Source organism: Poromitra crassiceps (assembly GCF_964638095.1).
Source record: "Poromitra crassiceps genome assembly, chromosome: 21".
NCBI lineage: Eukaryota > Metazoa > Chordata > Actinopteri > Beryciformes > Melamphaidae > Poromitra > Poromitra crassiceps.
The window spans coordinates 20,708,132-20,731,614 of record NC_139638.1 but is presented as its reverse complement, the minus strand read 5'-3'; the positions used below and the strand labels follow the sequence as shown (position 1 = coordinate 20,731,614).

General features: G+C 43.4%; 1 protein-coding gene across 1 annotated transcript in view; it reads left to right on the top strand.

The window, feature by feature from the left end:
- hcn1 (hyperpolarization activated cyclic nucleotide-gated potassium channel 1) overlaps nt 1-22,750 on the top strand; it is a gene marked incomplete at both ends in the record, with an annotated part of 138,927 nt that extends 116,177 nt beyond the window's left edge. Inside the window, 2 exons of the mRNA XM_083657806.1 lie at nt 12,334-12,498; nt 21,684-22,750. Coding sequence (XP_083513932.1) covers nt 12,334-12,498; nt 21,684-22,750 — 1,232 coding nt within the window. The remainder of the gene's footprint in view (nt 1-12,333; nt 12,499-21,683) is intronic.
- Nucleotides 22,751-23,483: the final 733 nt, after the last annotated feature.

Here is a 23,483-nt window from a genome sequence, read left to right as displayed (position 1 = left end):
ATGATCATACAGTCTCAGTAGAGTGTTGAGAGTGTCTGAAGGCAGACTGGTTAGGATCATACAGTCTCAGTAGAGTGTCTGAGAGTGTCTGAAGACAGACTGGTTATGATCGTACAGTCTCAGTAGAGTGTTGAGAGTGTCTGAAGGCAGACTGGTTATGATCGTACAGTCTCAGTAGAGTGTCTGAGAGTGTCTGAAGACAGACTGGTTAGGATCGTACAGTCTCAGTAGAGTGTCTGAGAGTGTCTGAAGACAGACTGGTTATGATCGTACAGTCTCAGTAGAGTGTTGAGAGTGTCTGAAGACAGACTGGTTATGATCGTACAGTCTCAGTAGAGTGTTGAGAGTGTCTGAAGACAGACTGGTTATGATCGTACAGTCTCAGTAGAGTGTCAGAGAGTGTCTGAAGACAGACTGGTTAGGATCGTACAGTCTCAGTAGAGTGTTGAGAGTGTCTGAAGGCAGACTGGTTATGATCGTACAGTCTCAGTAGAGTCTCAGTAGAGTGTCTGAAGGCAGACTGGTTATGATCGTATAGTCTCAGTAGAGTGTCTGAGAGTGTCTGAAGACAGACCGGTTAGGATCGTACAGGTTGTTCTCAGAAAGGAATTCAGAGACTTGACTGTGCGCTCAAGTGTCTTGGAAAGGAAGGTGAGGAGTGAAACCGGAGATGGGTTGAGTGTAGGTTTCTTTAGCAGCGGGGTAACCCGGGCATCGCAGTGGGGGAACACACCTGTTGTAAGGGAGGAGTCGATCATGTGTGTGACTGCAGGGATCAGTGTGGGCGGAATGGCCTGCAGGGACGTGGTTGGAGGGGGACAGGTAGTGGGATGAAGACGTTTGGAGACTCGCTCCTCGGTGAGAGGGGGGAAATGAGCTGGTGGCAGCATGCCGAGTCGCTCAGGCTCAGTTAGAAGCTGAACCTACTTTCCGAGCGTCTTCGGCGTTGCTGATTTCCTCCTGATAGTAAGTGATCTTGGCACTTTTGAGACGGGGAGGAGAATGCATAATAGGAGAGTCTGATAGTCACATGAGGTCAGTGTGGATCTCGGCTGCTCGGAGCACCTGTCCGTTGCTCTCTCATGACACCGGTGTGCTATGTAATCTGCAACGTGACTCGTCGGCAGAGGCATACGTCCAAAAGGTGTTTTTTTTTCGTTTCTAGTTTTCTACTGATTTAAACCACTGGACTGTTGTCAGCCTCAAAGTCAGTGGTGTAGTGGAGGGTAGACGCAGGTAGACGGAGTCTACCCACTTATTTTTCAGATGGTTTTGAGTCTACCCACTTCCAATCTGGGAACCCATTGGTTAAAAGCAAAGTCTGTCTCGAGAGATTCACCCACTTCTACCGGCAGATTGAGATTCCACCAGGAAACGCTGCATTAGGACCTCGAGGCGGACACCGGAGCTGGTCACAGCCTGTCTAGTGAACACCTGTGAACACCTAGTGAACACCTGTGTCCACCAGAGACACGTCCCCGAAGCGGCTCTCTGCTCTGCTCCACTGAACAAATCGACCTCTGTATTTTCGCTTCTCTCTTTGAGTTGTGTCAAGCAGCACAGAGCAGATCGAGCTGGGCAGGAATTCACGAGAATAATAAAATAAGACATCCTGTCGATTTTCAAAATAAAACCTGTTACTGTGTGTCAAGAGAGAAACAGTCACACATTGGGGGGGGGGGGGAAAGCGCAATTTAGCCTGCTTCCATTATTTTGGCAGCTACTTGGGTTCAAATTAACTTAGTGAGTTGTTTTGAAATTTGTGTATCAATTAACTAAATTCAGTAGCTAATGTTCAGGTTATGGCAGCCTAATTGTTGTCATTGCTACATTGTAGCCTATAATTCAATCAAAATTTTGTTGTTTTTGTAGACACCAATAATGACTGCCAGGAAAAGTAGTTGAAACTAGTAAGTGTGTATATTTATATATATATATATATATATATATATATATATATATATATATATATATATATATATATATATATATATATACTGTATATATATATACTGTATATACAGTATATATACAGTATATATATATATATATATATACTGTATATATATATATATATATATATATATATATATATATATATATATATATATATATATATATATACTGTATATATAAAAAGTGGCCGGGGCGGGGGCGTAAATTACAGTCTTCTCCAGGGACCAGTACACCACTGCTCAAAGTGATTGCAGTGGAGGGAGGCCGTTTGAAAGTGTTCTGTGTGAAACGACACAGCACTTTATATTGTGGCAGCAGGCATTTGACACAAGGGAAGAAACAGCGCGGTGCAGAACACTGCAGATGTTAGAGAAAAGAAAGAGCTGACATGGCAGGAAAAACACCAGTGACCATTAAGGCCCTGATACATGGAGCTTACTGGCACCTCCTGCCAGTATATTAATCCAAGTGTTTCAGGTGAAAGAGAAAAGAAGCCACGTGAGGAACAGGCAGTTTAACTGACTGATGTTTCCTGTTTGTGGATCATGCAATTAATAATGACAACTCTAACGAGACTGAACAGTGGTGCACAATACTGACGAACTATTGTATGTGTCTGTCTGGATGGAGTGCAAGGAGCTCATGTGGATGTACTCTTTCCACTAGGGATGTCACAATACTAGAATTTCTACTTTGATACCGATACCCAGGAAAATATCGATAGTCGATTCCATTTTCGATCCCACGCGGCGGGATGGCAACACATCAAGAGGTATAAAAAATAAACAGACAGATGGACGGACAGATGCACGCTTCTCCATAATCTAGTCCTGATAAAACTCATTAAAAACTTTGACCTTACACAGCAGATTACACCTGATCTAGTCATCAGCCTATCAGAACACAGCAGATTATACCTGATCTAGTCATCAGCCTATCATAACACAGCAGATTACCCCTGCTCTAGTCAGCAGCCTATCATAACACAGCAGATTACACCTGCTCTAGTCATCAGCCTATCATAACACAGCAGATTACACCTGCTCTAGTCATCAGCCTATCAGAATACTTTGAACTAGTTGAAGCAAAATATACCCACCAATGACAGAGAGGGAGAAATCAGTGGTATGTTAGATTTTTCATTAAGAGAAAGCACTGCTGATATTGATACAGTTGCAAATGAGTGTTGTATCTGTTTCAAATTTTTAGTATTGACTTTTATTGATACTATCGATACTTTTGACAACCCGACTTTCCACTGATCTGCTTGACTCACAACTCATCAAGTAATGAGTATTTTTATGATTTTATACTGTATGCTTTTGTAGACTACATAATGAAGCCTCTTTGTTGTCTTGTATATGCTATCGTGGGCATTTTGGTGGCTTGAATATGTAAATTACACTAAGTACTGTACTGTCCAAACTACAGAAAACATGTTTAGTAAACATGAGCAAATCACATCGCTTCCGTACGAGTGGAAGATACAGTGATGTACCAATAAAGCAAGAGCAAAGAGTTGACAGCAGGAGCAACAAACGATGACCCTGGACACAGAGATCTGTCGAGGCAGCCAGGCAGGGCAGCCGCACAATTCATGGGAGAGCTACGCAGGGATTTTTGGATTATCTTTTGCAAGCTTTGTCTAAAACATTTGGAAAGTTACATCACAAAATCTGAACTGTATTTCTGTATTTTGTATGATTGCTAGTCTGCCCGCATTCTATGCAGCAGAGATCATCCAGTAATAGTATTTGGGGGAACACTAACAAATTAATACACACACTTATCGGGACAAAAAGCTGAAGGAGACGTGACAGTGAAAGACCACCTCAGCCTCTAGAATCAGCCTATAGGAGAATGTAAAGAGAGAAAGGTTCAAATGAAGCAGTCAATGAATGCTCATTGCTCCCATTAAATATGAATTTGACTCAAAGATACGCGCTGTATCTTTCCCGGGCATGATCGGGCTGCAGTGCTCATTTTGCTCTGTGCTGCTGGGTGCCCGGCGGCCACCTGCTCCCTGCTCTTCTTGCCTTCTGCCCAGCTGGTGCTTTTTTTTACCCGTTTATACGATGGCTTTAGTGGATGAGCCCTGATTTGGGAGCAGCTGGCTGTGCCAGGCAGCCCCTCACTCTTCTGTTTCTCTCCAATGGTCCACACAGCCCTCACAAGCAGGCCACACTCAGGCTGCAGACAGAGACACAGACACAGACACAGACACAGACACAGACACAGACACAGACAGAGAGAGAGATAGAGACAGATCAACAGAGAGAGAGAGAGAGAGAGAGAGAGAGAGAGAGAGAGAGACAGAGAGAGAGAGAGACAGAGACAGATCAACAGACAGCGAGAGACAGAGAGAGAGACAGAGACAGATCAACAGAGAGAGACAGAGACAGATCAACAGAGAGAGACAGAGACAGATCAACAGAGAGAGAGAGACAGAGAGAGAGAGAGAGAGAGAGAGAGAGAGAGCGAGAGAGAGACAGAGACAGATCAACAGAGAGAGACAGAGACAGATCAACAGAGAGAGACAGAGAGAGAGAGAGAGAGAGAGAGAGAGAGACAGAGACAGATCAACAGACAGCGAGAGACAGAGAGAGAGACAGAGACAGATCAACAGAGAGAGACAGAGACAGATCAACAGACAGCGAGAGACAGAGAGAGAGACAGAGACAGATCAACAGAGAGAGACAGAGACAGATCAACAGAGAGAGAGAGAGACAGAGACAGATCAACAGAGAGAGAGACAGAGAGAGAGAGAGAGAGACAGAGACAGATCAACAGACACAGAGAGAGAGAGAGACAGATCAACAGAGAGAGAGAGACAGACACACACAGATGAACAGAGTGAGAGAGAGAGATGAACAGAGAGATAGGGGGGGAGTGACAACACCACCCTCAGCCACAGGACACCAGTAGCACACTAATGAGCAGGACGTCTGTGAGGACAGTAGGCCAAAAAGCAGCTTGCCCTCACTCAGACCATGGTCAGTTGTACCACACCTGCATGCTAAGTAGGTAGCATCATGCTAATCACTCCTGGGCCCTGAGTGAATGGTAGGTAGCATCATGCTAATCACTCCTGGGCCCTGAGTGAATGGTAGGTAGCATCATGCTAATCACTCCTGGGCCCTGAGTGAATGGTAGGTAGCATCATGCTAATCACTCCTGGGCCCTGAGTGAATGGTAGGTAGCATCTCCTGGGCCCTGAGTGAATGGTAGGTAGCATCATGCTAATCACTCCTGGGCCCTGAGTGAATGGTAGGTAGCATCATGCTAATCACTCCTGGGCCTGAGTGAATGGTAGGTAGCATCATGCTAATCACTCCTGGGCCCTGAGTGAATGGTAGGTAGCATCATGCTAATCACTCCTGGGCCCTGAGTGAATGGTAGGTAGCATCATGCTAATCACTCCTGGGCCCTGAGTGAATGGTAGGTAGCATCATGCTAATCACTCCTGGGCCCTGAGTGAATGAGATTACAATAAAGGTAGCTCTGCAGGCAAGTCACACCGGCGCCCAGGGATTAAGAGAGTATGACACTAGGACAATGACAGACAGCCAATCAAAATGCCTTTTGGGCTTGTATGTCTTTATAGTCACATGGGACTCCGCCTCCTCCAGCCCCGCCGGCGCCATAGGTTGAGGCCACGTCTCGTCATAGACGCTGGGTGGGGAAAAAAACCCTGTTCTATCCATTCAGCAAAGTTAGAATTTAGCTGATAGCCCAGCCCAGGCAGACACGATCGGGGATTTAACCACCGCAGTAAACGCACATCTGAGCAGACGTCTTGTGTTCTGCTCTAGAACCCCCAAACCTGTAGTTTAGAGCCGCAGCACCGTCTTTTGGTGAGTCAGCCCATGAGATATATGGGCGGTTTTACCCCACTCACGCGCCAGCCGTTTAACATCTTGTGGGCGTTCCCAGACATGCGGACTGTCTCTATGGGGGAGATGGGGAGTTGGTTGCCATGGGATCAGTGAGTGATGTCATCAGTGATGTCACTCAAGCAACTGTGGTGTCATCAGTGATGTAACTTGAGTGACATCATTGATGACATCATCAGTGACATCAACAGTGGGAAGCAGGGAAGCGATGATGATGATGTCACAATGGCTCTGTGACTGAAATATCACTGTATTGCTGCTTTTTATTTTATTTTATTGCACCAGATTGATTCCAGACCCCTGAAAAGTGTTTTGGCAAAATGATCGAAGCGATCAGACTTGAAACTATGCGGGGGGAAATGTGGAAAAAAGAAAAGGAAAAGTGGAAACCTCTTATGGTTACAGGCCTGGCAGCTGAAGCTGGGTCTACTTTCAGTTGCAATTATGCATCGTTATGTGGAGAAATGGCAAATTTAAGAAATAGCTTACTGTGTTACTACTAATGGCCAACTACAGTCGGTTGCACTGGTTGCATCTGTGTTAGATGAAAGTTTTGAGCGCTGACTTTGACGAATATGAATGAAAACGACAGGGCGAGGCAAAACAGTAATGAGAGGCCGATGTTCAGGTGACTAAATGCATCCTCAGAGGTTTGAGCTGTAACTGGAAACTGTAGTAGGCTATATTGGCACCAACGCTGGTTTTGCCCTAAGCCAAGGCATGCGATGATGTTGGGTGCATCATAGTGGGGGGTAATGGTGGTGTAGTAATGTGTCCTGTCAACAGTACGTCTTCTTGTTTTCAGCCAACGTAGCTTGTCTTTATGGACCTGGGCCGCTGGCCACTCCCTGTCAAGCAATACAATTAAGTCTGGATGCAGCCACATTGTGGTGTTATGCCAGTTCGTTAGTAGTACAGTAGTATTCTCTCTCTCTCTCTCTCTGGGATTTTACACAACACATGGCCCTTTCTCTCTTGCCCTCTCTCTCTCTCTCTCTCTCTCTCTCTCTCTCTCTCTCTCTCTCTCTCTCTCTCTCTCTCATGTTCTGTTATTGAAGATGTGAAAATGGATGTAAACAGGTATACAGATCCTTTCCAAAAAATTAGAATATGTTAGTTTTTTCCATAATTCCTTTAAAAAAAGTGAAACTTTCATAGATTATAGATTCATGACACACAAAGTGAAATATTTCTAGCCTTTATTTGTTTTATTTTTCATTTTTTTGGCCTACAGCTCCAAAAAAAAAAAAAAACAGTATTTAAATAAATTAGAATAGTGTGAAGAAAATCAGCTATGACTTGACTCCAGCCTCAGTCCACTCGCTCTGAATCTCTGCCAAATTTTTTCAATCATCTTTGCTTGACAATCCGCTGAAGCCCACGGTCATCCATGGTATTTCCATCATATTCAAATTTTTTGGAAAGGATCTGTATATTATGCAGGTGCTTTGGGGCTGAATTTTGCAGCATTTGACACTAGATTTATTCACTCTGCATGTGTGCCTTTGGGTGTTAAGAGAGATGTTTCCATTATCACAGCACTAACACCTCCTTCACACACCTGCAGCTTGACTCTGCTGTTCTCACCTCTCGGAGGCTGCCTGCTCTCACTGAGGAGACCTGGGCCCTGTGAATGTCAAGGGTCCAACTAAAGCTGTGTTCACACCGAGCTATTTATTTTTCTCTCTGTCGCTCGATTCAACCCTTTGGAATCGCTCTGTCGCTGTGTTTAAATCGCTCGTCAACAGGCACAATAATTGACGGACATCTGGGGGCTATAACGTTACGCAATGTCATGATGTTTGTCCACTACGAGCCACCGTAGTTGTTTACAAGCTAAGCCTATCGGCGTGCTGCTAACGCGAGCTCTATACCGGTAGTACAGACTTCACTTCATGTCAGCTGTCAATGCGGTTTGTTGCCACACAATAAACCAGCGGTTTGTTCCAAGCCAGTGTGATCCTTGACTCACTCTCACACGGCAGCCAATCAGGGTTGAACAGCGAGCGACTGATACCAGCGAAATTTCGCTCGAGTTGGGATATTTCATCTCGGGGCGATGAGCGAATTTTCGCCCTATCGCTCTGTCTCTGTCGCTCGGACGCCCAGCGATTTTTCTCCCGGGCGAATATACGCACAATCGCTCGTTTGCATTGACTTTGTATGTAAACTCGATGCCAGCGAAAAACTTTAATAGGTCGGTGTGAACGCACCTTAAGCGTCGCTCCCATCTTCTTTCATTTACTGCTAGTGTGTAGCCAAAATTAGATGGGTCAGAACCAGAACACACTCCCTCAGTCAGCCTTTTGTGTAGAAATGTTCAGTGTTTCCTTTGTAAGCTGGGTGCTCTGAAAGGTTATTTTCTGAGTGTTTCTGTTATGCACGGTTGAGATTGCCGACAGGCATATACGATTTCGTTATAACCCATGTAATATTAATATCATCATCAATCTGTGCAGTAGTGCAGTATAGTTCTGGGAGGGCAGGGAACAGTGGATAGAATTACCTTGAATAGGTCAACTGTTCTTTACATGGTTGAGTGCGTCATCTGTCAAGTTAACTGTGACTATTTCGACTTCAGTTGCACCTTTAGTGGTTCTATGCTCCATTTCCCATTTGGCAAGGCACTTTGATCCAAAGCGACGTACACACTTGAGACTGTTAGTCCTATTTTACACCTGGTGCTGGGCAGGGCAAACCCAAAGGCAAGTGTCATTGCTACCTTACAACCTGCGGAGTTGCCAATTTAAGGCCGTGTGGCGTGTGCGCCTGCTGGTGAAATACCAATAGACCCTTTTCACGGGGGGCATTTTGTGTCGAAAAGGCAGAATAAACACAGGTGCAAGCAAAACACTAATGAGGGTTTCCAAATTCCAATCATGGAAGTTGGAAACCCTCATTAGTGTTTTGCTTGAAGACCCCGACGCGGCACTGCGACTGTGGAGGTAGAGTGGCTCGTCCGAGGTTGGTGGTTTGATCCCCCGGCTCCTCGAAGTTCGCATGTCAAACTGTCCTTGGGCAAGATACTGAACCCCAAATTGCTCCCAATGGTTAGTCAAGTCAAGACAACTTTATTTATAGAGCACATTTACAACGACAAGCAGCCGGCCAAAGTGCTTGGCAAGTAAAAACACAAATCTAAAGGCAGGTATAGAAACAATACACTACGGAGCAAGGTGCAATAAAGTGCAGCAGAACAAATAATAAACAGATAAAAGTAGAAAAGATAGACAAGAATAGCAGCAAGTAATGAAATAGATAAAAGTAATAAGATAAATAAAAGGTGCAGAATGGCAGCTAACTAGAGTCGAAGGCCAGGGAGAAAAGTTGGGTCTTGAGCAGGTGCTGATCGGATAGGGAGGGGGAGGGCGTTCCAGAGCCTGGGGGCAGCTGCTGGAAAAGCTTGATCTCCTCTGGTCTTAAGTTTGGGTCCTGGGTACCACCAGCAGCAACTGGTCGGCAGACCTTAAGGCTCTGGATGGGGTGTGGTGGACCAGGAGCTCCGCGAGGTACGATGGCGCTAGCCCCATTAAGAGCTTTAAAAACAATCAGCAACAGTTTAAAATCAGTGCGGTAACGGGAGGACGGGGAGCCAATGGAGAGAGAGGCCAGGACAGGTGTGATGTGTTCACGCTTTTTAGTGCTGGTGAGAAGGCGAGCGGCCGCGTCTTGGACCAGCTGGAGTCGACGAAGCAGCGGCTGGTTGTGCCAGCAGCACAACAACAACAATGCCACCTGAATGGTGCATTGTTGTAAAAGCTATAAAAGCGATCTATAAATGCAGTCCATTTAGCATCTGCCGAGGTTGGAGCCTACATGCCGGGAGCCCTGCCAGTAACCACTTTACTGCCATTTTCCAAGGTCCCCAATACTACAGCAAAGTGACTTGTGCAGCTATTGGCAAGGGAAAGCAAAATCTCATGTGTATGCTGCAGGGGAAATTCTAAAATCAGAGGTAAACTAGTGCTGATACGTGTGTGTGTGTGTGTGTGTGTGTGTGTGTGCGTGTGCGTGTGTGTGTGTGCGCGCCTTTTATTTTTCTTTATACATTTCCCCCCCGATTTTTTATTCCATTTTTATCCCCATTAGTGCTAATTTAATGTATTTATCCTGGTTGCTGCTCCGCCCTCTGCCGATCTGGGGAGAGCCGAAACTGGCTCCATGCTTCCTCCGAGACATGGGCAGTTAGCCAGCCACTTCTTTTCACCTGACAGGGGAAGCTTCACCGGTAGGACATAGCACGTGGGAGGTTCACGCTATTCCAACCAGTTCCCCTCCCTCCGAACAGGCACCCTTAACGACCAGAGGAGGAACCACATTAGTAACCAGGATATTGCATGTTTTGGTGAAGGGTTTCCTATATGAAGGAAACCCCCGGCAGGCACGGGGAGAACATGCAAACTCTACACAGAAAGGCCCTTTTGACGACCCCACCCGGGCGGTGGGCACTCGAGGACATGCGGACGGGCACGCATTCCTTCAGCGTTCACAGCATCCCAGGTGGGAATCGAACCCAGGACCTTCGAGCTGTGAGGCGACAGCGCTTACCACTGCACCACAGTCGTGAAGTTAGTAATTATCGCCATAGAATGGAGGCTAATGGTACAGCTGTTAAAAATCTGCCAAAACACACATCTCATGGCGCCAAAATACATGTTGTGCTTCGGGTACTCACCACACGATGAAATGTTAATCCAAAATGCACATAATCGGTCTTTTTGGAAGGAAAAGAGGTTGGCGGCCATGTTTGGAAAGTAGTGCCGGATAATTACCGGTACTAACTTCACGACTGTAGCTCACTGTAAACTGAGCGGACAGTGCCGGTAAGGCATGGTGTATCTTGATTATGTGGGGGGGATGTGGCAAATGAGCTAAACTTCCCAAAAAGTGGTGTATCCCTTTAAAGCTGCAGTGTGTTACTTTTGTTAGTCTGGCGCTTCTGGCAGGGAAGGTACGTGTGTGTGTGTGTTGCCTTCATGTGGTGTCAGGAAAATGAGATGCCGACCCGTTTACTTTGCTCTTTGCTCCAATCAGTGTGTCGTTTAAATGCTCTGAATACAACACATCTTCTTTGTAGCGTCCATGTTGTGTCCACATTACGGTTTAGTCAAGTCAAGTCACAAACGCACTGAGGAAAAAAACGACTTCCCAACTCGGGAAATGGGACACTCCGAGCAGCCTAGCCGTAGCCTCCTCCTCCGATAAATTGTTTTGAACGTCACACGGCCGCCACAAAATGACTCGTTTCACTTCAGAATTTGATACATTTGGTCCGATAACATCTGGAAGGTGTAGAAGAGCTGCACGACTGAATGAATTATGTATCCCCATTTAAGTTAGTAGAAAGCTAACCGGAAATTATCCGGTGGAATGTCCCCGGAGGACAATGTCCGGGGACAGTTATACAGTCAATGCCTTGAATGGAACGCGCATTCATTTGTAAAAGTTACGCATTCTGGCTTTAATGTCTAATGTGAAGGGCTTTAATTGTTCCAATCACAAAAAACAGTTTGTTATTTGTACTGACAGGGGAAAGGGGGGTGCTGCAGCACCCTCTGCTGTTTTGTATTGGAATTGCAGTCACAATAAAATAAAATAAACGATTAAAATGTGTTTTATGTGTTTTATACTGCGATATTTAGGATTTATGAGCAAAGCAAAGAGGGTGGAGATGTTATTTTTGATGGTTGGTTTATAATAATAAGATAATAAAATATAATAATAAACTCAGTGTTTCTGCCTGTGTTGCTGTCTGTTGTAGTGTGTAAAACGACCTAAAATGAGAGCAGGTGGTGACATGAAAGTGAGTGAGAAAAGGAGAAAATTCTGAATAATGACATCACAACAGTATAATCCTAATGTTAATTTAAAATGAGATATTCCTCTAAATATTCATAGGCATTCAGTTTGCCTATAGAAACATGGCTATGAAACGAAGCAGAAATATGTTGAGTTGTGCATCACATCTGAGCAGTGCCCACGCACGGCATGATGGGATGCTCCACAGGGGGGCAGCGCACACTGTTATTAGCTCTGTGCAGGATGATGAATGAAGTTAGCACAGTGCCGGTGACAGCACCGCTGATAGGCCTGTCTTTTTATTTACAGTCACATGATCTTCATCTCCTGTACCTGTGTACTCTGGGATCATCTATATGCTAATCTATCCTCTATATCTATCCTCATATGCACATGTGGAGCTGCACATCCTCTCGCTAGTATGATCTTTGTTAAGGACGGTAATTATTCACTGCAATGTGTGTTCCTAACCTCTTTTTCCTCTGTCTCTACCCTCTATCTACACCCTCTTTCTGTCTGTCTGTCTGTCTGTCTGTCTGTCTGTCTGTCTGTCTGTCTCTCTCTCTCTCTCTCTCTCTCTCTCTCTCTCTCTCTCTCTCTCTCTCTCTCTCTCTCTCTCTCTCTCTCTCTCTCTCTCTCTCTCTCTCTCTCTCTCTCTCTCCCTCCCTCCCTCCCTCCCGTACAGAGATCTGTCTGCTGACCAAGGGCAGGCGAACGGCCAGTGTGCGGGCGGACACCTACTGCCGTCTCTTCTCCCTCTCCGTTGACCATTTCAACGAGGTGCTCGAAGAGTACCCCATGATGCGCCGTGCCTTTGAGACCGTTGCCATTGACCGATTGGACCGCATCGGTAAGACCCGCCTACGTCTGACTCCCCCCTTGGTCTGATTGGTTGAATCTCCTGCCTGTCATTGTGCCTTGTTGTCTTGTCTCCATCGGTATTTTGTCGTTGGCCTTCTTCTTTCCTCATGATCGCATTGTGTCTGCCATCTTGTGCTGCATGGTCTGTACGCTATCCTTTTGTCTATACTTCCTCCTCTTTCTTTTGTCTGAAGTAACCTTAAGGTGTAAACTCCTTGTTGTAACAAGCATTGATCCCTCTAAAGAAACTAAAGTGGCATTTTGTGGATGGATTAACTGGAAAGGCAGTGCATGTCGCTGTCCGGGAGGGAGTCAGGTCACCCCCTCGTTGGTTTGGCGTTGACCCCCCCACTGGATCCCAGCGAGTGGATGGAAAGCTAACCTCACCATGCATGTGCCTCCTCCGCCCCCCTCTTTCCACTCATCTGCACACCTGGGTATGAGCAGCACCCCACCCCCATGTCAGACTTCTCGAAATCAACCAGACCAGTTAGGCCCCCGTTAAAAAGCAACCGAGCTGGGCAAGGTGACACCAGAGAGTCGTTATCGAGCTCTCGACCCGGTCTGCTTAGTGCTTCTGCCAGGTCCAGACCAGGTCTGCTTAGTGCTTCTGCCAGGTCCAGCCCAGTTCTGTCAACAGGCAGGACCCCATTATACTTTCACACCACTAATCCCTCATTGGTGTCTCCTTTTCAAATCACGTCAATAATACTTCCTTATTGGCTGAGAGAGGAACATTTTATAGAGGAACTTTGGCAATGACTTGGCCATGATGTTACAATTGAAAAAAAGGGGCACATGTATGGAATACAACCTGGGCAATTATTAGCTGGGTGCCAACCCATCACATATTTGATTAAGTTAAGTTAAGTTAAAAATTGAAAAATTGAAAAAAAAAAAAAAAAATTAAGTTTAACTTAACTTTAACCCATCATATATTTGATGTAACTCTTAGATCCATGCATTCATGTTGCACATTTTACAACACCTTTTCCAGAATATTGACTACTCTAACACTACTACTACTCTAACACTCAGAATGGAATTGACACATTTGATAACGTCAACAGGGAAAAGATTATCTGATGATATGGAATTGTCTGAAAAGTTCATATGCTTCAACTTCACACTCATACGTAGAAAGTATATAGCATCTTTGCTTGTAGACAACTGCATTAGAAAATGCAATTTATCTCCTTGAAAACAGTGCTGTTCGCCTTTTATACCAATTTGATATGCATCCTCTTATTCTAAGACAATCATAATGCTGTATGTTTCATGTAGAGTAAAATCCAGTCATGGTTAACCTACATTTCATTTTTGCATTCAGGTCTCACATTCAAACAGAAAAACTTTTTAAGTGCGTAATGAGAATAACCTTTAAGTTATGATGAGCAGCCCATCTACTCTTTATGGGCAGATTATGTAATTTGTTAGTGTTTATTTTCATCGTGTCTTGGTGTCATAGATACTGCATACCTTAAGCACTGTTATTATCAGAGGAACTTAACAAAACATGATCCTGAGGGTTTCTTCTCAACGTGAGTTTTTGCAGTTTGCAATTGCAGTTTCAAAGCGTCATTATTCTCATAATTATCGAATAGATAATGAATAGCACTGATTGATTCCTATAGGAAGTTATCCTGCTGATCAGCTATTGTTAGCTGAGCTGTTAAAAAGTTAAAATATAGCTGTTTAAAGTTTGTCTCCCTGTTATTAATATTGAACCAGAAAGCATTCAGATATCGCCTGAAAACGAAAAGACAAGAAGGTGAATCTGCATAACGATAGTGTGCCAATGTTGTCTCAAATCAGTGGTTAATTAAGCCTGCAGTCTGTATCTACTTCCTGTTTCGTTGTTGTTATTGGTGGTGTTGTTGTTTTTCTTTGTCATGGCTTCGTTTCCGTGTGTTGTTTTGCCTGGTACAGGCATGTTGATCTTGAATCGCTTTGCAGCCCTAGCATTGACTCAACATTGAAATACTATTGTGGCAGGCAAGTCAGCATCAATCCATAAACTATATATTATGTTTATGTTAAGACTGATCAAATGCAATCAAAAGATCTGGTGTGTCTCACTGTTGAGAAGAATACCGTCTTTTGGACACCCAAGTCCCGATTATTTGGACTCACATAGTGCTAGAATACATAAGCTTCATTTATCCTGTAGTTAAGCGTGTGATCTTTCTATTCTATGCTGTGCCCTTCTAAACATATGCCCTTTGACCTAACATATGCCCTTTGACCTAACATATGCCCTTTGACCTAAGCAGTCGTGATCTACATTTGCCCTTTTTATGTGAGAACTAGCTATGTTGGCGTTTCACCAGCCAGCAAATCATCATGTGAAAATGATAGCTGCCCACTCTGAGTAACACTTCTCCCTAATACAGAAGTGTTGTGGATTTGATCCATTCATTCAGACTTATCACTAAGGGGGTTTTGACTCATACAAGGGAAAAGACATGATCCGTGCTGGTTGTATCGTTTCTATATGATCTGCATTTGGTGACGTGCTTGTCTCGTTCTAAACGGAAAGAAAAGAAAAGTAACCATGCTTTTTGAAACCAATAACGTTTTGTTGCACATTTGACATTATCTTCTAATCTATCTAAAAATCATTTGACCAGGAGTCCGTCTTGAGACGAGCACATCTCGTTTTCAAGAGTGTCCTGGCCGACGAATAGGCATCAGGTAAACACTTTAATTCCACTTCCAATATTCGCACAGGGAGAAAATGACCTTAGAGGCTTTGCTAAAGTGGATCCGGTCTCAAATTCACTCTCCAAAGAACATGACCTCTTGGTACAAGGTTACGTTAACTGCTGAATTCCTCTATCAGTGACACATAGCTCAGGTTAGCCACACTAGCATTTGAGATGGAACTCAGGTTAGCCACACTAGCATTTCAGATGGAACTCAGGTTAGCCACACTAGCATTTCAGATGGAACTCAGGTTAGCCACACTAGCATTTCAGATGTTTTAACGCCCACATTCAAAATGTCAAAATTAAGACAAGCATCAGGAAAACACCTAATTATCTATCTAATTCAATGATATTTATTTTGTAACGTATGCTATACTTATTTTGTAATATATTTGCATTGAATAAGTAACTCTGGATTATAAGCACATATTGATGTCTGGCATTTATATTGAATCTTTGAATCCTTTGTTCAAAGTATATTCACAAATGAACACCATGTCTGTCAATTAGTAAGTCCCCAGAACTTTACTAATGCAACACCACACACAGTTTCTGTTACATGTAGAAATCCATTTCATTACTTTCCCATGTGTTCACACCAGTAGAAAAACGTTGTCTGACTTGTAATGTGAATTCTGTGATGGGTTTTCTGTCAAAACAAAGATTTGGTCCCTGTTCAAATGAGAGAGGCGGTCTTAAACTGTATTTCACTTTATTTTAAGCCCATATTTAGGCATAGTGTCTGACACGATGTTGACCACCCGGTGAGGCACAGTTGCTCAATGCTTGCACTCACCGTACTCAAAATGTACTTTTAATTCAATTGAATCTATTAAAGCTGCATTCAGCGATGTTTTTGTGTTAAAATAAGTGTTAAATGGCTCTATATTCTGACAGCAAAACCAAACACTCTATTTCAGTGATTGCTGTCAGAATATAGAGCCATTTAACACTTATTTTAACACAAAAACATAGCCGAAGGCAGCTTTAAGTATCTGTCAAGAATATTTTTGATAAACACACGCACACACCAGGCAAATCACTAGCCCCTTTCAGAACTGTGTCGTTTCCTTCCACAGTCCCTTGTCCAAGCGTTAAGTGAGGCGTCTACAAAACTCACTACAGAACATGCCAATACGCTCCTCAGACATTTCAAAGACCCGTACCAAAGCAGAAGTCTTCATTGGTTCGAGGCGCTGGGGTTTGAAAGCTCGGTGCTGATAATAGAGAACTCTTTTTATCCCAAGTCTGTGCCGTGTGGTGAATGGCGATATTATTCTTTCGTAAATGCCAAGATCGAAGCAGATATATAGCTGGAGAGCTATCAGCCCGCACACTCACCGGATAATTTAAAGTCTTAGGTGCACGGCACAAGAGTTTCTTGAAGCAATAGAGAAGGAGCCAGCACTCAGAAAGTCCTTTTGAGGGTTTTTATTCCTGTTGCACCACAACGTACGCGTTTCAGCGATAGCCTTCGTCAGCGTTGTAAATGCCAAGATGCCTTCTCTGTTAGCTTCAGAGGGGGCGCTGTGGAGCGCAATGATGGCTGCTTGCAACAGCACAAAACACAGATTGATATATTAAAGTTATTTATTAGCAGCATCGAGCTTTCAAACCCCAATGAAGACTTCTGCTTTATACACCTGCGTGTCTTTGAAATATCTCGGTGACACTTGTATGACGAGAGTATCCGCATGCTCCACTGCTCGGGGGGTTTCGCCTCACTTGGACATGGGACTGTGGAGGGAAACGACACAGTTCCGAAAGGGGCGAGCAAATCTCTCTGACATTGGCTCTTTGGTTATAATGCACCAGCGCTCAACAAGAGGGAAATACATGTTGATATTTGCTCACATACAGTAAGCAGAAGAAAAATATCATGCAGAAATTCAAAACACAAGAAACTAGAACAGTGCAGTAGAGTGCAGATCTCTGCCAGGCACCGCTACACCAAACCAGAGTCAGGAGTCAGACGGATAACACACACTCACTCACTGACTCACACACACACACACACAGACACACACACACACACACACACACACACACACACAACGGAACACAGGATCTCCTGGCAGAGATAACGAAGGAGTTTGGTAATCCGACAGATTATTAGTTAAATAATCTTGATCAGATTACAAATCAGAGTAAAGAGGTTTAGTCTTTCTCTATGGCAGCAGAGGCAGGAATGCATCTGACCTGTTTTGTCTCAGTCAATATCTGTGTGTGTCATTTCTACTGGCTCTTCATTATTTATGTGATCTGTTAGCATTATGATGTGTTTGTTTGTTTGTTGTTTGTTTGTTTGTTTTGTGCCAGGATTGACAAGTTAATAACAGAAAAGTAATTGTATTCATTCCTATGGGTACTTTGACCCATATTTTTGTAGGGTTATTTGCCAAATTTTGTGTAAACAAGAAACCTTTTATTTGTGTCAAGATGAAACTTTTTTTTATTTATTTGTGAGGTGTTTACATGTTTTACAATGTGTTCAATGTTTTTGTTGTTGTTTTGAGGGGAAAGGCCTGCTTATAATCTTCTCAGCATGAACTGGTAGTTAGCCTACGTTCACAAATGTCCCAGTGGCTTGGTAAGAAATGGCGGCATCACTGATTGACATTTTCTGATGCCTAAGAGCTTTAACGTTAGGAAATTAGCCCAGGAGATGATGGAAATATATATGGCAATCTTTACATAGTTCAAAATGTCTGCTGCCACTCACCTCCCAACTCCAGTATGAGTGCAGCCTATAGAGATTTGTAGTGCAAAACAATGTGTGGGGGGAAATTATTTGATTTAGTGGTCAGTGCGGGCTGAGTACTTTATATAAAAATCAGGATTTGGGTGTGTGACGTTTGTTGCTGAATCTATTTAGTATCTGTCTGACAATCACAGTCAGTTTGAGTCAAACTAAAATGTCTTGTGTATCTCCAGTCTGCCAGTTAGTTATTCAGATAAAGTTTCAGGTAGGCTACATCCATTCAGCTCAATTTGTTTGGACTGATTAAATTAAATGTAGAATTATTAATATTTTTTCCTTCAGTTTGAGACACTGTTTCCCTTAAATGTGACAAAATGTTTAAATGTGTTAAAAATGAGATATTGAATTGGCACCTGTATATATGTGTAGTTTGTAGTGTAGTGGACCACCGCCAAACAGTCAGAAAGAATTTGGCTTTTCCAAAGGTTTTTCCAAAGCTTTCTGAGAGAAGAGGATGAGAGGTGAAATCACTTGTCTCTTCAAATAAGTTATGCTTAAACGTAAATGTCCATATTTAACAAGCAAAAGTAGCTTACTATTAGGTTGTAATAACTGTATGAGTTAGTGCCATGAGAGGTTCAACCAGGGTTCAACCTTTGATTAGATCTAACAGATTGGATTGAGAGAATAGGACAGATGAGGAGTGGTAAGCAGAGCACCTACTGTACTGTATATCATATGTCATATCATATAGACCTTAAAGATTGATTGATAACTGTGTCTCACTTTATCTTTGACACAACTTGAACTGAACAAGACAGGAGAAGCGGACAAAGAGAGAAGGGATAAGAGAAATAACAGGAGGCAAGATACTAATAGGGAAGGAGATAGGAGAGACAGTAACAGATAAGACAAACAGCACATTACAAAATATCATTTGCTTCATTTAGACCTGTGCCATTTCCACGTCCAAGTTGAGCAGATTGGTGCATTTTGCCGATGCTCCGGTATGCTCTTGGATCTTAACGCCTTCAACTGCCTTCTTGATATATTCAGACGCTGCAAACTCAGCGCCCTTTGAAATACGCTCTGCGAGATGACTGCGTTATCTCCTTAAGCCCCATACGTGATGTTGTGCTATGTCAAAAATAACATATGTACATGTTGTTATCCTTCCCATCTACAGAGTTTAACCCTGTCGCCTTTAAAAATGCCATGCGGGAAGCCTTATTGTAAGTTCACAGTATAGTCTCATAGTCGGTGTCTGGTGCTTAGTTTTAGCTGTTAGCCACCCAACCCTGTAGTCACCGATGGTAACTGATGCACTGGAAGACTTCAAATGATGAACTAGATTGCGAGAAATGGCTGAAGACCTAATATGAAGAATACAGTAAAATTATTGATACATAATTGGATTATTGGATACATATTTTAACTTCAGTGTTATCCTCATATAATCCAAAATGATTGTAGCAACATTCTTTTGTAGGTGGTTACTTTTTTGTTGTGGACGCTGATTGTATCAATCCACTATCAGCTGAGAGATCCCTATGTTCTGCAGAATCCCTGAAGTTACAGCTGACTGCATGATTTGTTAGCATCCTTGAAAGGAAAAGCGCTCCAGCATAAATATTGTTAACATTAAAGCAAATCTGTTCTCAAGGCCAGGCCCTTAATGATTGATCGACTCGGTACTAAAAAGCCTTCAGCACATTTAAACGCCACTCTGTCATCTTTATCAACAAAGGAGGCTTTTTTTCCAAACTGCTGTTCCACAAAGAAACCTCAACAATATAAAGGCAGGATCCCCTCTAAATAAGTTTGGACACATTCGTTCAAAGTGAAGAGGCCAAATAGAACTATAATGTGCGACTCGATGTGACAATATTATCAAGCATTTTTGGATGTCGAAGGGGGCCGTTCTCTTGTCAGATGTTTAGCTTCAAGGGGTCTTTCATGCCCTTGGTACCACTCAGGTATTTTACCACAGTTTTGCTCCCAAAGCCACAGAACTGGTTGATCTCTAAAATAGATATCTGTCAAGCCCTGATTATCACAGTCCTCATGAAATGTGACAGCTTTGGGCTCAAAATGCCTGTTAAAATACTTATTTATTTATTTTATTTATTTGTTCGATAGGGGACAGGTAATGAACATTTAAAAAAAATGTAAATGCACGACAATTGCAGTCACAAGACTGATTTCCATTGTTAGTGCCCCTGTTTCCATTGTTAGTCCCCCTGACTATTATATGACTATAATACATTATAGTCATATAGCACCTAGTGTACTCAAAGCAGTTTGTTTATTATTGATTTAGTATCTGTAAATATAGGGAAACAAATCTACGTAGCATAGTAGCTCTTTCGTTTTTCGCACGCAGACATACACACACACACACACACACACACACACACACTCACTCACTCACAAAACATAGATAGATAATGATCTCCAGTGAATTCCAAGCCAATTCGAATCATAACGATCACAAAGGAACTCTATATTGCAAACGTGTAATTTTAAGGTAAGACGAGTTGGTGTTTAACGTCACAGTAACATATTTAATGCATGATAATATTCGCCATCTGTGCCTATTGATGGTGCGGTAGTATGTTAGAATAGCAGATTTTCTTTGTTTGTTTGTGTTTAATTTGCCTTGTTTTTTTTTCAGTGGTTATTCTAGTATCCTTGTGATGTGTTTTAGATGGATTATCATTGTGATTTAAATACTGTAGAATGTGCTTTTGGATTCGATAAGTACAACCCTTTTTTCCCTTTTCTTCTTGAAACAATAGCCTAATATGTGTCTTTAGCGGGTCCAACTTATCAGTATTCTTTCGTATTTCATTATCTTCACATCAATATCTTCACAATATAAGCTATCACGTCACACTGTCAGTAATCTGTCTCCTTATGTCACCCTCACTCTTCTCAAGTGTTATACTTCCCATAGCCATTGTCATTCGATGTCCTTCACACTTCATATCCAATTTCACGATCCTTTCTGAACTTAAAGCTGCAGTTTTGTAAGATTTTAAGAAATTAAATACCTCAAAATACACATTTAGAAGAATCAACAGAATGAAGCTCCTCTGTAAATACATTGTCATAGAATCGAAATCACTTTGAAAGTTTAATATCTAGAGTCCCGCAGAGATGACGTCTTTTTAGGCCAATCCAGAAGTTGCGCACTTCCTGCTTCCCTCTTTGGGAAGTCAATGGGGTTTTTGTATGGTGATTTGGGTTAAATTCCCGAAATAAGGTCTGTGGTTTAACAAAGGTTTATGAAACGGCTACCGCAAGATAATCTTCACACATGAGGACCATTTTTTTATCATTTTTGAAGTGTTTTCTGAAATTAATTTACGCTTCAAAAATCATAAAACTGCTACTCATTTGTGAAGATTATCTTGCCGAGCACAACGTCCGCAGTTTCATAAACTTGTGTTTACCACAAACCCTATTTCAGACATTTAACCTAAATCCCCATACAAGAATCCCATTGACTTTGCGACCGCGGGAACCGTAAGTGCTAACATCCGGGCCTTAGGCAGCTTTTAGGACTCATTCCTGCGCTATTATTACAGGGAATAACTGTCTAAGACAGCCCAAGCAAATATGTACAACCCTTCCTAAAAAAAACACAAAAAATCATACAAACTGCACCTTTAATGTTACTGTCCTGTATCGTGTGGTTTTAGTGCTACCCGAGGTTTGCCATGGCTGTGTGCGCTCACCTCTACCTGATTGCACCCCCAACAGGGAAGAAGAACTCGCTGCTGCTGCAGAAGTTCCAGAAGGACCTGAACGCCGGCGTCTTCAACACGCAGGAGAACGAGATCCTGAAGCAGATCATTCGTCAGGACAGGGAGATGGTGATGATGGTGGACCGCAAGCAGTCGGTCACCGGGATGAACTCAACACCAATGTCTGGAAACTCCATCATTAACTCGCCCGCCCAGCCGCCCTACGCCAGCAACCAGCTCCAGCAGTCCTCTGTACCGATGACCTACAGTGCTTCAGCTATTGCCAATGCCTCTGCTGCCCGCATGATGCCGCCCGCCACCGGGATGTACCCCGCCCCTAGCGTCTCCCACGGCAACCTTAATTCGTCCTCCGCCGCCAACCCGCAGACCCCGCTCGGGCAGCAGGGGGCGATCATGTCGCCCTGCTCCTTCACGGCCGCCATGTGCAGCCCGCCCGTGCAGACCCCTCTGGCTGGCCGGAGCTTCCAGTACGGTTCACCCACTGCCTCCCAGCTGTCGCTCATCCAGCAGCCCATGCCCCAGACTCCTCTCTCCTCCACGCAGCAGGCTGCTGGGTCGTCTGCAGCCTCGTCCTCGGCCACACAGCAGCAGCAGCAGCTGCAACAGTCACCTCAACAGCAGCAGCAGCAGCAGCAGGTGGTGCCCTCGCCCCAGAGGGCGGACATCCACAAGAGCGCGCAGGCTCTGCAGTCGGGCAGCTTGAGTCGAGACGTGCGGCACTTGTCGGCCTCCCAGCCGTCCCTGCCGCACGACACGTCCCTGGGGCCCAGGGCGCACCCGGTCTCGGGAGACTCTCTGGTCTCCATGGTGCCGCCGGTCACGGGTCTCCAGAGCGGCATCCGCACCACCGTGCCCCAGCGGGTCAACTTGTTCCGGCAGATGTCGTCGGGCGCCCTGCCCCCGGTGCGCTCGTCGGCGGCCGCGGCGGCAGCAGCGGCAGTGGCAGCAGCAGCGTCATCATCCACAGCACAGCACAGGGAATCCCCCGGGTCTAGGAGAGATTCTGTCTTGAGCAGTACAGAGACCGAGCAGGACAAAATGCGTTTCGCATCGAATTTATGATCCCGTTTTTTCTTTTTCCTTTTTTTTTTAAACTTCTATATATGTTTGAATTCATTTTTTTTTAAATGGAGATACAACAAAAGAGATGAATATGAGGAACTTCAGTATTTTTGTTTTTCTCCAGTTTTCTTCTGAAAAGATAACCTCAACCTGTACAGACAGCCCTTGTATAATATTTTAGACACATTGTCTCCCTCAACTTAAGAATGTATATTAAACAAACAACAAATCTATAATTATATATATATAATATATATAAATATTATATATATAATATATATGTATATTAAACAAATCTCTATATATAGATAGATTTGCTAGTAATACATATATATGTGTAATATGTATATATGTGCGTGTAAATCCAACTAGAATATTTGGCAATGGCTATTTAAGAGCTCTAGTATAAACATGAGTCTTCCTTTCTGAGAAATATAAAGAAACATATACAATGTATGAAGTGTTTTTTATTTTGTTTGTTTAATTTATTGATTTACATGTGTTGCTTTCTGTTTTGTAACTGGAATGCATTGTGGATTCTGACAATGACTATTTCCTTTTTTTTTCCTTATTTTATTTTTTATCAGTGAGGGAGAAGAAAATGATATTCTCCTATTAAGCAGCTTTAGGCACCACTGTGGAATAATAAATGCAAGCAACTTTTTCAAAAAATACTGTCAAAAAGCACACACTCGCAAAATTATTCTTATATCCGTACCAATTTTCCGGAACC